The sequence below is a fragment of the Oncorhynchus mykiss genome, chromosome 2 (assembly GCF_013265735.2).
Source record: "Oncorhynchus mykiss isolate Arlee chromosome 2, USDA_OmykA_1.1, whole genome shotgun sequence".
In the NCBI taxonomy this organism is placed as follows: domain Eukaryota; kingdom Metazoa; phylum Chordata; class Actinopteri; order Salmoniformes; family Salmonidae; genus Oncorhynchus; species Oncorhynchus mykiss.
Genome location: NC_048566.1, coordinates 26,826,367 through 26,839,337, shown reverse-complemented (window position 1 = coordinate 26,839,337; position 12,971 = coordinate 26,826,367). Strand labels below are relative to the sequence as shown.

General features: G+C 44.4%; 1 protein-coding gene across 1 annotated transcript; it reads left to right on the top strand.

The window, feature by feature from the left end:
- The first annotated feature begins 215 nt into the window (after positions 1–215).
- LOC110485107 (G-protein coupled receptor family C group 6 member A-like) lies at positions 216–4,674 on the top strand. Its single transcript, XM_021556185.2, has 6 exons — positions 216–293; positions 422–1,204; positions 1,827–2,039; positions 2,626–2,749; positions 2,973–3,277; positions 3,515–4,674. Exons 1-6 carry the CDS (start codon positions 216–218, stop codon positions 4,379–4,381), a joined length of 2,370 nt encoding a protein of 789 aa, XP_021411860.2. The 3' UTR covers positions 4,382–4,674.
- Positions 4,675–12,971: the final 8,297 nt, after the last annotated feature.

The following is a 12,971-nucleotide window of genomic DNA, read 5'->3' as shown; positions in this document are numbered from 1 at the left end:
CTCAGCTGACTTCACACAGGTAAAAGCTCTTTAGCCGAAACGTTTGTCAAATCAATCCACAGCAAGTATAGATGAGTGTGTGGCCTGTTTTCATTTGTATAGTTTATCTTCCATTAGCCAGCATCTCATTTAAATGGTGTACATTTTTTACTTCACAGGAGCCCACCACGGACTGTGGGGGAGGGGCCAACACCTCTAACTCTTCCCCACCGATCATGGCTGTCATTGGGGCCTCTTCCTCTGAGATTTCCATCTCCGTTGCCCGGCAACTCAATCTAGAGCTCATCCCTCAAGTAAGCAGCGATAAAGAACTGAGTTGTGTTGAATAAATGAAATAGACAGCAATGATGATACAGATGAATGGCCAAATCAATCCAACAGAATGTAGACAGAAATTAATTCTCTCTTCAAATCATCACAGATCAGTTACGCCTCCACCGCCATCATCCTGAGTGACAAGAAACGTTTCCCTACTTTCCTGAGGACCGTACCTAGTGACCTGTACCAGACACGGGCCATGGTCCAGTTGCTTAGCGACAGCAAATGGACCTGGGTGGGCGTGGTCACAACAGATGGAGACTACGGCCGTTCTGCCCTGGACAGCTTCTTCTCCCAGGCAACCGCCTCAGGCATCTGTGTGGCCTTCAAGGAGATCCTCCCTAATTCACTAACCAGGCCTGACGGTGAATCAGCAGTCAGACAAGTCGCCACCACCCTCCGCCGGAACCCCAATGTCAAGGTGGTGGTGTCATTCGCCAAGCCTACTCAGATGATGTACCTATACCAGGAGCTGAGGGGTCTGGGGTTGGGGCTGGGAGAGAGGGTATGGGTGGCCAGTGACAGCTGGTCCTCGTCCAAGGAGGTCCTGGGAAAGATGGACCTCCCAGATATTGGTCATGTGGTGGGCTTCACCTTCAAAACAGGGAACCTGGCTCATTTCCATCATTACCTGATGAATCTGAGTGACAACAATGATGTCATAGGAAACAACTCCTTCCTAAAGGAGTTCTACTCCCTGCCAAACGGGTCGGGAGACCCCAAGGTTGTGTCCTCCTCCACAGCCGCAGCAGAGATCCTGTTAAACAACAGCTATGCGAATGTAGTCTTCAATGTGGAGATGGCTGTCAGTGCCATCGCCCATGCAGTGGCTGATATCTGCAGCAGAAAGGACTGCAAGACACCTGGCAATGTCCAACCCTGGCAGGTAGCTACTGCACAATTCCTCAGGTCTACAACACATCAAACTTTACTTATATACTGTATCTCGTCTAATATACACTGAATATACCAAACATGAGGAACACCTTCCTAAATTTGAGCCGCACCCCCACTTTTGCTCTCAGAAAAGCCTCAATTTCTCAGGGCATGGACTCTACAAGGTGTCGAAAGTGGTCTACTGTGATACTGGCCCATGTTGACTCCAATGCTTCCCACAGTTGTGTCAGGTTGGTTGGATGTCCATTGGGTGGTGGACCACTGTTGATACACTAAGGAAACTGTTGAGCGTGAAATACCCAGAAATGTTGCAGTTCTTGACACCTGGCACATACTACCATATCCCATTCAAAGGCACTTAATAGCACATATACACAATCCATGTCTCAATTGTCTCAAGTCTTAAAAATCCTTCTTTAACCTGTCTACTCCCCTTCATCTACACTGATTGAAGTGGATTTAACAAGTGACATGAATAAGCGATCACAGCTTTAATAGGGATTCCATCTGGTCAATCGATGTCATGAAAAGAGCAGGTGTTCTCAATGTTTTGTATACTCAGTGTATTTTGGAAATGGCTTGGGTCTATGGCATGATAACTTGTATTTCAGGTGCTTGAAGCCCTGAGAGGCAGTCGGTTTGAGCTGGAGGGGAAAAGCTACACGTTTGACCAGAAAGGAGACATCAACATGGGCTATGATGTAACCCTGTGGAGGTCTGTGAGAGGGGTCATCAACATCCATGACGTTGTAGCTGAGTACCATCCAATCAACAACAGCTTCATCTACACCAGCGGAAACACCAAAAATATCACTAACCTGATGGTAAGGGTTAGGTTGAGGGTTAGGGATAGGGTCAAGGTTAGGGTTAGGGATAAGGTTAGGTCTCACTCTCTTTTAGTCTGTTTTCTAGGCTGCCACACAAAGGTTCAAGTACACATCCATATTAACCTATCCCACTTGACATAGAGACGTAAACACAAACAATCTACTTTTTCTTCCTCAAAGTGACTAAAGAACATACCTGTTTGAGAGACTTCTCAGCCAAACTGTACAACAAGTAAAGATGGAAATGAAATAACTCCAACTCAATGAAACAATGGGGATATGAAAACCACATACCTTCCACACACTGGGAGCACCTGTCTGTTATCACACATTTTTGTTGGATCTCAGTGATGATCTAAAAACAAAACAAAAACACAAAACTCAGAATTACCAGAGCATATTGGTTGAATACTTTGAATACACCTGGTCTATTGAACATGGTTTTAAATCGAGAGCTAGGTTAAACTGTGTCCAGGAAACTGGCCGTACACGTAAAGCCTTGTTAAAATGCTACTATTAATAGATTTCAGTCACAGTTTTCTTGGGTCAGCCATTTAAATTAGTGCATCGTATCCCAATGCAGGATGTGGTGTCTGTGTGCTCAGCTAGCTGTGAACCTGGGAAGTTCAAGAAGACTGCGGAGGGTCGGCACACCTGCTGCTATGAATGCATCAACTGCACTGAGAACCACTACTCCAACAACACTGGTTAGTTCTCTTGTACTGTCTGTCTATACACACCAGTGTACTCTATCTCTCCTCAGTAAACTAGAGTTGCCCTGTTGTTCACACAATCTTCCTCCATTTCTTCAATATGTTTCCTAAGATTTCCCAACACTGTCCTTATCCAAAACAGTTATTACTAGGCAACAACAGACATATTTCTAAATGCTAAACAGGTGTTCAAGCACTATCCTCCTTTCCTCTCCAGACATGGACCAGTGTCTCTCTTGTGATACAAAGAGAGAGTGGTCCCTGGAAGGGAGCTCTGGGTGCACCCATAAGACCCTGGAGTTCTTCTCCTGGCAGGATGGTTTCGCGGTGGTGCTGCTGGCGCTGTCGGCCCTGGGCATCGTCCTGGTTCTCCTGGTGGGGGCGCTCTTCCTACACCACCACCAGACCCCCGTTGTGAAGGCTGCCGGGGGTCCTCTCTCCCAGATCATCCTGCTCTCCCTAGTGGGAAGTTTTGTTAGTGCTGTGTTCTTTGTAGGACATCCCAGCAGCCTACAGTGTAAGGTATGTACGGTACACACACTTTGGGAAACACTGATGTAATGCAGTGTTCTGTGACGTTGTCTGAATGTACCAGTGTTATTTTGTAAATTCAGGGTTTATTGTGTGTGTATTGTTCTGAACCTTTTGTACCTTTGTGGTAAAGAATTTAGTTTGTAAACGGAAAGCAAATTTAAATACAAAAGAGAGAATGCGGCTGTCTCATTGTCTCATCTCTTCTCATCTCATCTCATTGTCAAGGTGCGTCAGGTGCTGTTTGGACTCAGCTTCACCCTGTGTGTTTCCTGCATCCTGGTCAAGTCCCTGAAGATCCTGCTGGCCTTCCAGCTCAACCCTGACGTGAAGGACGTTCTCCGCCGCCTCTACCAACCCTATGCCATCATCTGTCTCTGCGTGGCCCTACAGGTCCTCACCTGCACCCTGTGGCTGGTCCTGCAGAGCCCCCGGGAGAAGGCCACCGTCTTTGCCACCACTGTGCTGGCCGAGTGTGACGAGGGCTCCCACGTGGCGTTTGGCGTGATGCTGGGCTACATCGCTGTCCTGGCGCTTGTCTGTTTCGCCTGTGCGTTTAAAGGCCGCAAGCTGCCACAGAAGTACAATGAGGCCAGGTTCATCACTTTCAGCATGCTCCTCTACCTCATGTCCTGGGTAATGTTCGTGCCCGTCTATGTGACCACCTCGGGGAAGTACCTGCCAGCAGTGGAGATGGTGGTCATCCTCATCTCCAACTATGGCGTCCTCAGCTGTCATTTCTTCCCCAAGTGCTACGTCATCCTCTTCAAGAAAGAGCACAACACCAAGAGTGCCTTCATGAAGAACGTGTTTGAGTATTCCAGAAAGGGCATTACTGACTCTAGCTCTGTCTCTGAGACGTCAGTCTCTCAGACAGAAGGGAAGTGCATCAGTAACTCTTATTCCATCAGTTCACCTTCCTTCTTCATGTCTACTACACCAATAGAACCCACAGCACCTCATAACTGTTGGTCCATTGGCCAGGACATTCAGAGCATTGACCCTGCAACCCATTGCACCGTAGTAGACCATGGAGTGTTTGTCACAGGTCAGCTGACTCGACCACACCATCTGAGGAGAAGCATGAGCCTATGAGTGGAGTGGACCACTGTCTGGAATTTTTACGTCTTACGGTACATCACACAGTGTGTCTCTGTGATCCTCTCTTTGGTTTGACTGTTCCCATTTTGCTTAGTCTACTGGCATGTGTTTTGCCCAGTGGGTTGTGGATTTTACATTCAAGGCAATTAGGTAATACTTTATTTGACACTGATATGGATATGATAAACAGGCATAAATCCAGGGGCGCAACTTGGTTTTATAAATGGGGGGGACATAATATACAGTGCCTTGCGAAAGTATTCGGCCCCCTTGAACTTTGCGACCTTTTGCCACATTTCAGGCTTCAAACATAAAGATATAAAACTGTATTTTTTTGTGAAGAATCAACAACAAGTGGGACACAATCATGAAGTGGAACGACATTTATTGGATATTTCAAACTTTTTTAACAAATCAAAAACTGAAAAATTGGGCGTGCAAAATTATTCAGCCCCTTTACTTTCAGTGCAGCAAACTCTCTCCAGAAGTTCAGTGAGGATCTCTGAATGATCCAATGTTGACCTAAATGACTAATGACGATAAATACAAACCACCTGTGTGTAATCAAGTCTCCGTATAAATGCACCTGCACTGTGATAGTCTCAGAGTTCCGTTAAAAGCGCAGAGAGCATCATGAAGAACAAGGAACACACCAGGCAGGTCCGAGATACTGTTGTGAAGAAGTTTAAAGCCGTATTTGGATGCAAAAAGATTTCCAAAGCTTTAAACATCCCAAGGAGAACTGTGCAAGCGATAATATTGAAATGGAAGGAGTATCAGACCACTGCAAATCTACCAAGACCTGGCCGTCCCTCTAAACTTTCAGCTCATACAAGGAGAAGACTGATCAGAGATGCAGCCAAGAGGCCCATGATCACTCTGGATGAACTGCAGAGATCTACAGCTGAGGTGGGAGACTCTGTCCATAGGACAACAATCAGTCGTATATTGCACAAATCTGTCCTTTATGGAAGAGTGGCAAGAAGAAAGCCATTTCTTAAAGATATCCATAAAAAGTGTCGTTTAAAGTTTGCCACAAGACACCTGGGAGACACACCAAACATGTGGAAGAAGGTGCTCTGGTCAGATGAAACCAAAATTGAACTTTTTGGCAACAATGCAAGACGTTATGTTTGGCGTTAAAGCAACACAGCTGAACACACCATCCCCACTGTCAAACATGGTGGTGGCAGCATCATGGTTTGGGCTTGCTTGTCTTCAGCAGGGACAGGGAAGATGGTTAAAATTGATGGGAAGATGGATGGAGCCAAATACAGGACCATTCTGTAAGAAAACCTGATGGAGTCTGCAAAAGACCTGAGACTGGGACGGAGATTTGTCTTCCAACAAGACAATGATCCAAAACATAAAGCAAAATCTACAATGGAATGGTTCAAAAATAAACATATCCAGGTGTTAGAATGGCCAAGTCAAAGTCCAAACCTGAATCCAATCGAGAATCTGTGGAAAGAACTGAAAACTGCTGTTCACAAATGCTCTCCATCCAACCTCACTGAGCTCGAGCTGTTTTGCAAGGAGGAATGGGAAAAAATGTCAGTCTCTCGATGTGCAAAACTGATAGAGACATACCCCAAGCGACTTACAGCTGTAATCGCAGCAAAAGGTGGCGCTACAAAGTATTAACTTAAGGGGGCTGAATAATTTTGCATGCCCAATTTTTCAGTTTTTGATTTGTTAAAAAAGTTTGAAATATCCAATAAATGTCGTTCCACTTCATGATTGTGTCCCACTTGTTGTTGATTCTTCACAAAAAAATACTGTTTTATATCTTTATGTTTGAAGCCTGAAATGTGGCAAAAGGTCGCAAAGTTCAAGGGGGCCGAATACTTTCGCAAGGCACTGTATATGCACTCTCGGTCAAAAGTTTTCAAACAACTAATCATTCAAGGGTTTTTATTTATTTTTACTGTTTTCTACATTGTAGACTAACAGTGAAAACATCAAAATTATGAAATAACACATTTAATAATTGCATTTCAATGAACAGGTGTGCCTTATTAAAAGTTAATTTGTGGAATTTGTTTCCTTCTCAATGCGTTTGAGCCAATCAGTTGTGTTGTGACAAGGTAGGAGGGGTATACAGAAGATAGCCCTATTTGGTAAAAGACCAAGTACATATTATGGCAAGAACAGCTCAAATAAGCAAAGAGAAACGACAGTCAATCATTACTTTAAGACACGAAGGTCAGTCAACATGGAACATTTCAAGAACTTTGAAAGTTTCTTCAAGTGCAGTCGCAAAAACCATCAAGCGCTATGGTGAAACTGGTGAGTACCGCCACAGGAATGGAAGACCCAGAGTTAACTCTGCTGCAGAGGATAAGTTCATTAGAGTTACCAGCCTCAGAAATTGCATCCCAAATAAATGTTTCACACAGTTCAAGTAACAGACATATCTCAACATCAACTGTTCAAATTAGTCTGTATGAATCATGCCTTCTTGATCGAATTGCTGCAAAGAAACCACTACTACAGGACACCAGTAATAAGAAGAGACTTGCTTGAGCCAAGAAACATGAGCAATGGACATTAGACCGGTGGAAATTTGTCATTTGGTCTGGAGTCCAAATTGGAGATATTTGGTTCCAACCACCATGTCTTTGTGAGACATAGTGTGGGTGAACGGATGATCTCCGCATATTTATTTCCTAATGTAAAGCATGGGGGAGGAGGTATTATGGTGTGGGGGTGCTTTGCTGATGACACTGTCAGTGATTCATTTAGAATTGAAGGCACACTTAACCTGCATGGCTACCACAGCATTCTGCAGCGATACGCCATCCCACCTGGTTTGGGATTAGTGGGACTATCATTTGTTTTTCAACAGCACAATGACCCAACACACCTCCAGGCTGCGTAAGGGCTATTTTACCAAGAAGGAGAATGATGGTGTGCTGCATCAGATGACATATGTGGGAACTCCTTCAAGACTTATGGAAAAGCATTCCAGGTTAACCTGGTTGAGAGAATGCCAAGAGTGTGCAAAGCTGTGATCAAGGCAAAGGGTGGCTACTTTGAATAATCTCAAATATAAAATATATTTTGATTTGTTTGATACTTTTTTGGTTACTACATAATTCCATATGTGTTATTTCATAGCTACAATGTAGAAAATAGTACAAATAAAGAAAAACCCTTGAATGAGTAGGTATTCGAAAACCTTTGACCGGTTGTGTATATTTTTTTATCCAGTCGGATAAACACTCCAAACAGCCTACCCGACCGCTCGGAGGCAACCTCATGGTCCTAAAGAACACTGTTGTTTGGTTTTGTATTACATTCCAATGATAAAACTGGGGGAAATGCAATTTCAGAATGTGAAGGGGACATGTCCCCCCCCCCCCCCCCCCCCCCCCCCCGTCCCCAGTTAAAAGCCCCTGTGTTTATCTATCAATATTTCTATTGGTTCATTTCCTATGGTATACAGGGCTGATTTATTTGTGAACTGCATATGGTGTCTAAACCCATGTTATTGTGAAATGTTTTAACTGTAAAAATCATGGGGGATGCCGGAATTTGCTATGGGCATACTGTCATGTCGTGTGTTGGATCCCTGAATAGGCAGTTTCTGTACGCGATGTGTACAGTAAACAGCATTTTTCTAGGAGCTGATCCAGCAGGATACATATGAGATATTAAACAACAGGTGGGTCTAATCCTGAACGTTGGTTGATTAGAACCGCATTCCAGCTGGTGTCTAAACCACAAGTTACCACCGACTAAATCTATTACATTAAAATGCCTATGTAGTCTGTTCCATCTGACTGCGCAATCCACTATCTCATCAGCCCAGCCAAGCAATTTATAAACTTGATATCCACTATAAAAAGCATCTAGACATTATCTCACATTTATTTTAGACTAACATTTAGTTTTCAACAGCGGAGATTTGTTAACCTTGCGCATAAAAAGTCAAACGAAACGAGGTGTGGAACCACAGTGTCCTGACGAGAGAGCACATTTGCTTTGCAAGGCAAAATCGCCGCTCATTAGCTTATCGTTATGGATGTATCCAAATAAATGTCACGATAAAACAGCTTAAACAAATGCAAATGCAGCTACTTTGCTGATATTCTTGGTGCACCTTTTGACGTGACTGTAAGTTATTCGTAGTTGGCTGGTTTTAGTGAAAGTAGTTGATCCAAACTAGCTCCTTGCAAAATGCACTTATTAAAATGACTCTGTGATCTCTATTTTGCTAGCTACTATTTTATTCAAGCGAATATGGTAGTTTTTTTATTTTTTTATTTTTTATTTTACCTTTATTTAACCAGGCAAGTCAGTTAAGAACAAATTCTTATTTTCAATGACGGCCTGGGAACAGTGGGTTAACTGCCTGTTCAGGGGCAGAACGACAGATTTGTACCTTGTCAGCTCGGGGGTTTGAACTCGCAACCTTCCGGTTACTAGTCCAACGCTCTAACCACTAGGCTACCCTGCCGCCCCAATATGGTAGTGAATTAGGTAGTGACAAAGTTCCCCTATGCCAAAAGAGTCTGTTCTTGAAACCAGACCCTAGTCACAGCTATTTGAGACTAGCTGAACACCATCTCTAGTCTACGTCACTATGTTTTTGTGGTAAAGGAGCCATTTGCAGACAGGAGAGCACATTTCTGTGTAAACGGATAGGCCCAAATCAAATCAAATCAAATTTTATTTGTCACATGCGCCGAATACAACAGGGGTAGACCTTACTGTTAAATGCTTACTTACAAGCCCTTACTTACATGCCCTTAACCAACAATGCAGTTCAAGAAATAGAGTTAAGAAAATATTTACTAAATAAACTAATGGAGAAAAAAAAGTAACACAAGATAGTTACATAACAATAATGTGGCAGGTAGCCTAGTAGTTAGAGTGTTGAGTGTAGAGTAACCGAAAGTTTGCAAGATTGAATCCCCGAGCTGACAAGGTAAAAATCTGTCGTTCTGCCCCTGAACAAGGCAGTTAACCCACTGTTCCTAAACTGTCATTGTTAATAAGAATTTGTTCTTAACTGACTTGCCTAGTTAAATAAAGGTAAAATAAAATATACAGCGGGCACTGGTACCAAGTCAATGTGTGGGGGTACAGGTTGGTTGAGGTAATTTGTAAAGTGACTATGCACAGACAATAAACAGTGAGTAGCAGCAGTGTAAAAACAAAGGGGTGGGTGGGGGGGGGGGGGTCAATGTAAATAGTCCAGTGGCCATTTGATTAATTTTTCAGCGGTCTTATGGCTTTGGGGAAGAAGCTGTTAAGGATCCTTTTGGTCCTAGACTTGGCGCTCCAGTACCGCTTGCCATGCGGTAGCAGAGAGAACAGTCTATGACTTGGGTGACTGGAGTCTTTGTCCATGTTTGACACCGCCTAGTATATATGTCAGGAAGCTTGGCCCCAGTGATGTACTGGGCCATATGCACTACACTCTGTCGTGCCTTGTGGTCGGAGGCTGAGCAGCTGCCATACCAGGTGGTGATGCAAACAGTCAGGATGCTCTTGATGGTGCAGCTGTAGAACTTTTTGAGGATCTGAGTACCCATGCCAAATCTTTTCAGTCTCCTGAGGAGGAATAGGTGTTGAGTGCCCTCTTCACGACTGTCTTGGTGTGTTTGGACCATGATAGTTCATTGAATTCATTCAGTTCATTGAATTTGAAGCTCTCAACCTGCTCCACTTCAGCCCTGTCGATGAAAATGGGGGCGTGCTCGATCCTCCTTTTCCTGTAGTCCACAATCATCTCCTTTGTCTTGATCACGTTGAGGGAGTGATTGTTATCCTGGCACCATACTGCCAGGTCTCTGACCTCCTCCCTATAGGCTGTCTCATCGTTGTTGGTGATCAGGATTACCATTGTTGTGTCGTCGGCAAACTTAATGATGGTGTTGGAGTCGTGCTTGGCCATGCAGTCGTGGGTGAACAGGGAGTACAGGAGGACATTGAGCACACACGCCTGAGGGGCCCCCGTGTTGAGGATCAGCATGGCAGTTGTGTTGTTACCTACCCTTACCACCTGGGGCGGCCCTTCAGGAAGTCAAGGATCCAGTTGCATTGGGAGGTGTTTAGTCCCAGGGTCCTTAGCTTAGTGATGAGCTTAGACGACACTATGGTGTTGAACGCTGAGCCGTAGTCAATGAATAGCATTCTCACATAGGTGTTCCTTTTGTCCAGGTGGTAAGGGCAGTGTTGAGTGCAATAGAGATTGCATCATCTGTGGATCTGTTGAGGCAGTATGCAAATTGGAGTGGTTCTAGGGTTTCTGGGATAATGGTGTTGATGTGACCCATGACCAGCCTTTCAAAGAACTTCATGGCTACAGACGTGAGTGCTACGGGTTGGTAGTCATTTAGGCAGGTTACCTTGGTGTTCTTGGGCACAGGGACAATGATGGTCTGCTTGAAACATATTGGTATTACAGACTCGGTCAGGGACAGGTTGAAAATGTCAGTGAAGTGGGTCAACGCATGCTCAGAAATACACATCCTGGTAATCCGTCTGGCCCTGTGGCCATGTGAATGTTGACTTGTTTAAAGGTCTTACTCAAATCGGCTACGAAGAGCGTGATCACACAGTCCTCCAGAACAGCTGATGCTCTAATGCATGCTTTAGTGTTACTTGCCTCGACAAGAGCATAGAAGTCATTTAGCTCATCTGGTAGGCTCGTATCACTGGTAAGCTTGCGGCTGTGCTTCCCTTTGTAGTCCGTAATAGTTTGCAAGCCCTGCCACATCCGACGAGAGTCGGAGCTGGTGTAGTACGATTCAATCTTAGTCCTGTATTAAGGCCTTACCTGTTTGATGGTTTGTCGGAGGACATAGCAGGATTTCTTATAAGCGTCCGGGTTAGAGTCCCGCTCCTTGAAAGTGGCAGCTCTACCCTTTAGCTCAGTGAGGATGTGGCCTGTAATCCACAGCTTTTGGTTGGGGTATGTACATACGGTCACTGTGGGTACGACGTCATCGATGCACTTATTGATGAAGCCAGTGATGCCATCGGAAGAATCCCGGAACATATTCCAGTCTGTGCTAGCAAAATAGTACTGTATCTTAGCATCTGCGTCATCTGACCACTTCTGTAATGAGCAAGTCACTGGTACTTCCTGATTTAGTTTTTGCTTGTAAGCAGGAATCAGGAGGATGGCATTATGGTCAGACTTTCCAAATGGTGTCACGCCCTGATCTGTTTCACCTGTCCTTGTGCTTGTCTCCCCCCTCCAGGTATCACCCATCTTCCCCATTAGCCCTGTGTCTTTATACCTGTGTTTTCTGTCTGCCTGTTGCCAGTTTGTCTTGTTTGTTCACGCCTACCAGCGGTTTGTCTCAGCTCCTGTTTTTCCTTAGTCTCTCTTTTTCTCGTCCTCCTGATTTTTTGACCTTTGCCTGTCCTGACCCTGTACCAGCCCGACTGACCACTGCCTGTCTCTGACCCTGAGCTTGCCTGCCGTCCTGTACCTTTGCTCCACCTCTGGATTACCGACCTCTGCCTGACCTGACCTTGAGCCTGCCTGCCATCCTGTACCTTGGCCTCTGCTCTGGATTATCAACCCCTGTCTGCCTTGACCTGTTGTTTGTCTGCCCCTGTGGTTACAAAACATTGTTACTTCACACAGTCTGCACTTGGGTCTTACTTTGATTCTTGATAAATGGAGGGTGAGGGAGAGCTTTGTACACATCTCTGTGTGTTGATGCAAACCGCATGCAAACCTGCATGCAAACCGACAGACATTCAAAGATTCACACAGATACAAAGATACATCACAAGCCAATGTATTTGAATAAGAAATAGTAACCATATGTATGTACCATATGTATGTACATTCAGAGGTACAAGGTAAAAACAATATACTCATTGTCTAATATGGGAGGAGAGGGTTGGTTTAGCATGGATAATAGCAGCTCATTGTCGTCTGTCTGCTAGCGTAAGATGATAGCTTCTGGAAAATCTACTGTCATGTAGTTTCTTCTACTCTGAGAATTCCCCATTCTGAACCTGCCTGTCTGGTTATGACACGATAACACCATGAGGAGAGAGACAGTGAAAGGGAGTGAGAGAAGGGCTGGAGAAAGAGAGCAAGAGAGGAAGAAAGAGAGTTGGTAGAGTACAGAGAGGGTAACAGGTGTCCCTAGGGATAGTGTCTTGTAGAAGCTTTGAGGTTACAGGCAGCATCAAAATGAAACCATGATCTCTGTCAAGAATATCTTTATCAAGAATGGGTGCCCTAATTAATTCAGATGATACCCTCACTAAGTATATAACAGCTAAATATTAGTCAGAAAGAGTTCCACAGCAACTCAGCTTACACCATTCTCAAACTTTGAACCCATCTCAGCAGACCATAAACTGAATTCCAGTTAACTGACATTGGACAAATACTACACTGAAATAGGATGTGGATGGAATAGTTCTCTTAGAATGCCTAGTCACTAACACTCTGAGGAAATAATCGTCCTTGAGCAGGAAGAGCCAGCTTTAACTGAAAGTGTTTATACTTTGCTATTCTATGACAGCAATCCTGATTCTGGATTCTGGCTAATCAACTTGCTAGTGAGAAAAAGTGACAATGTGTTATACATAGGGATAGTTT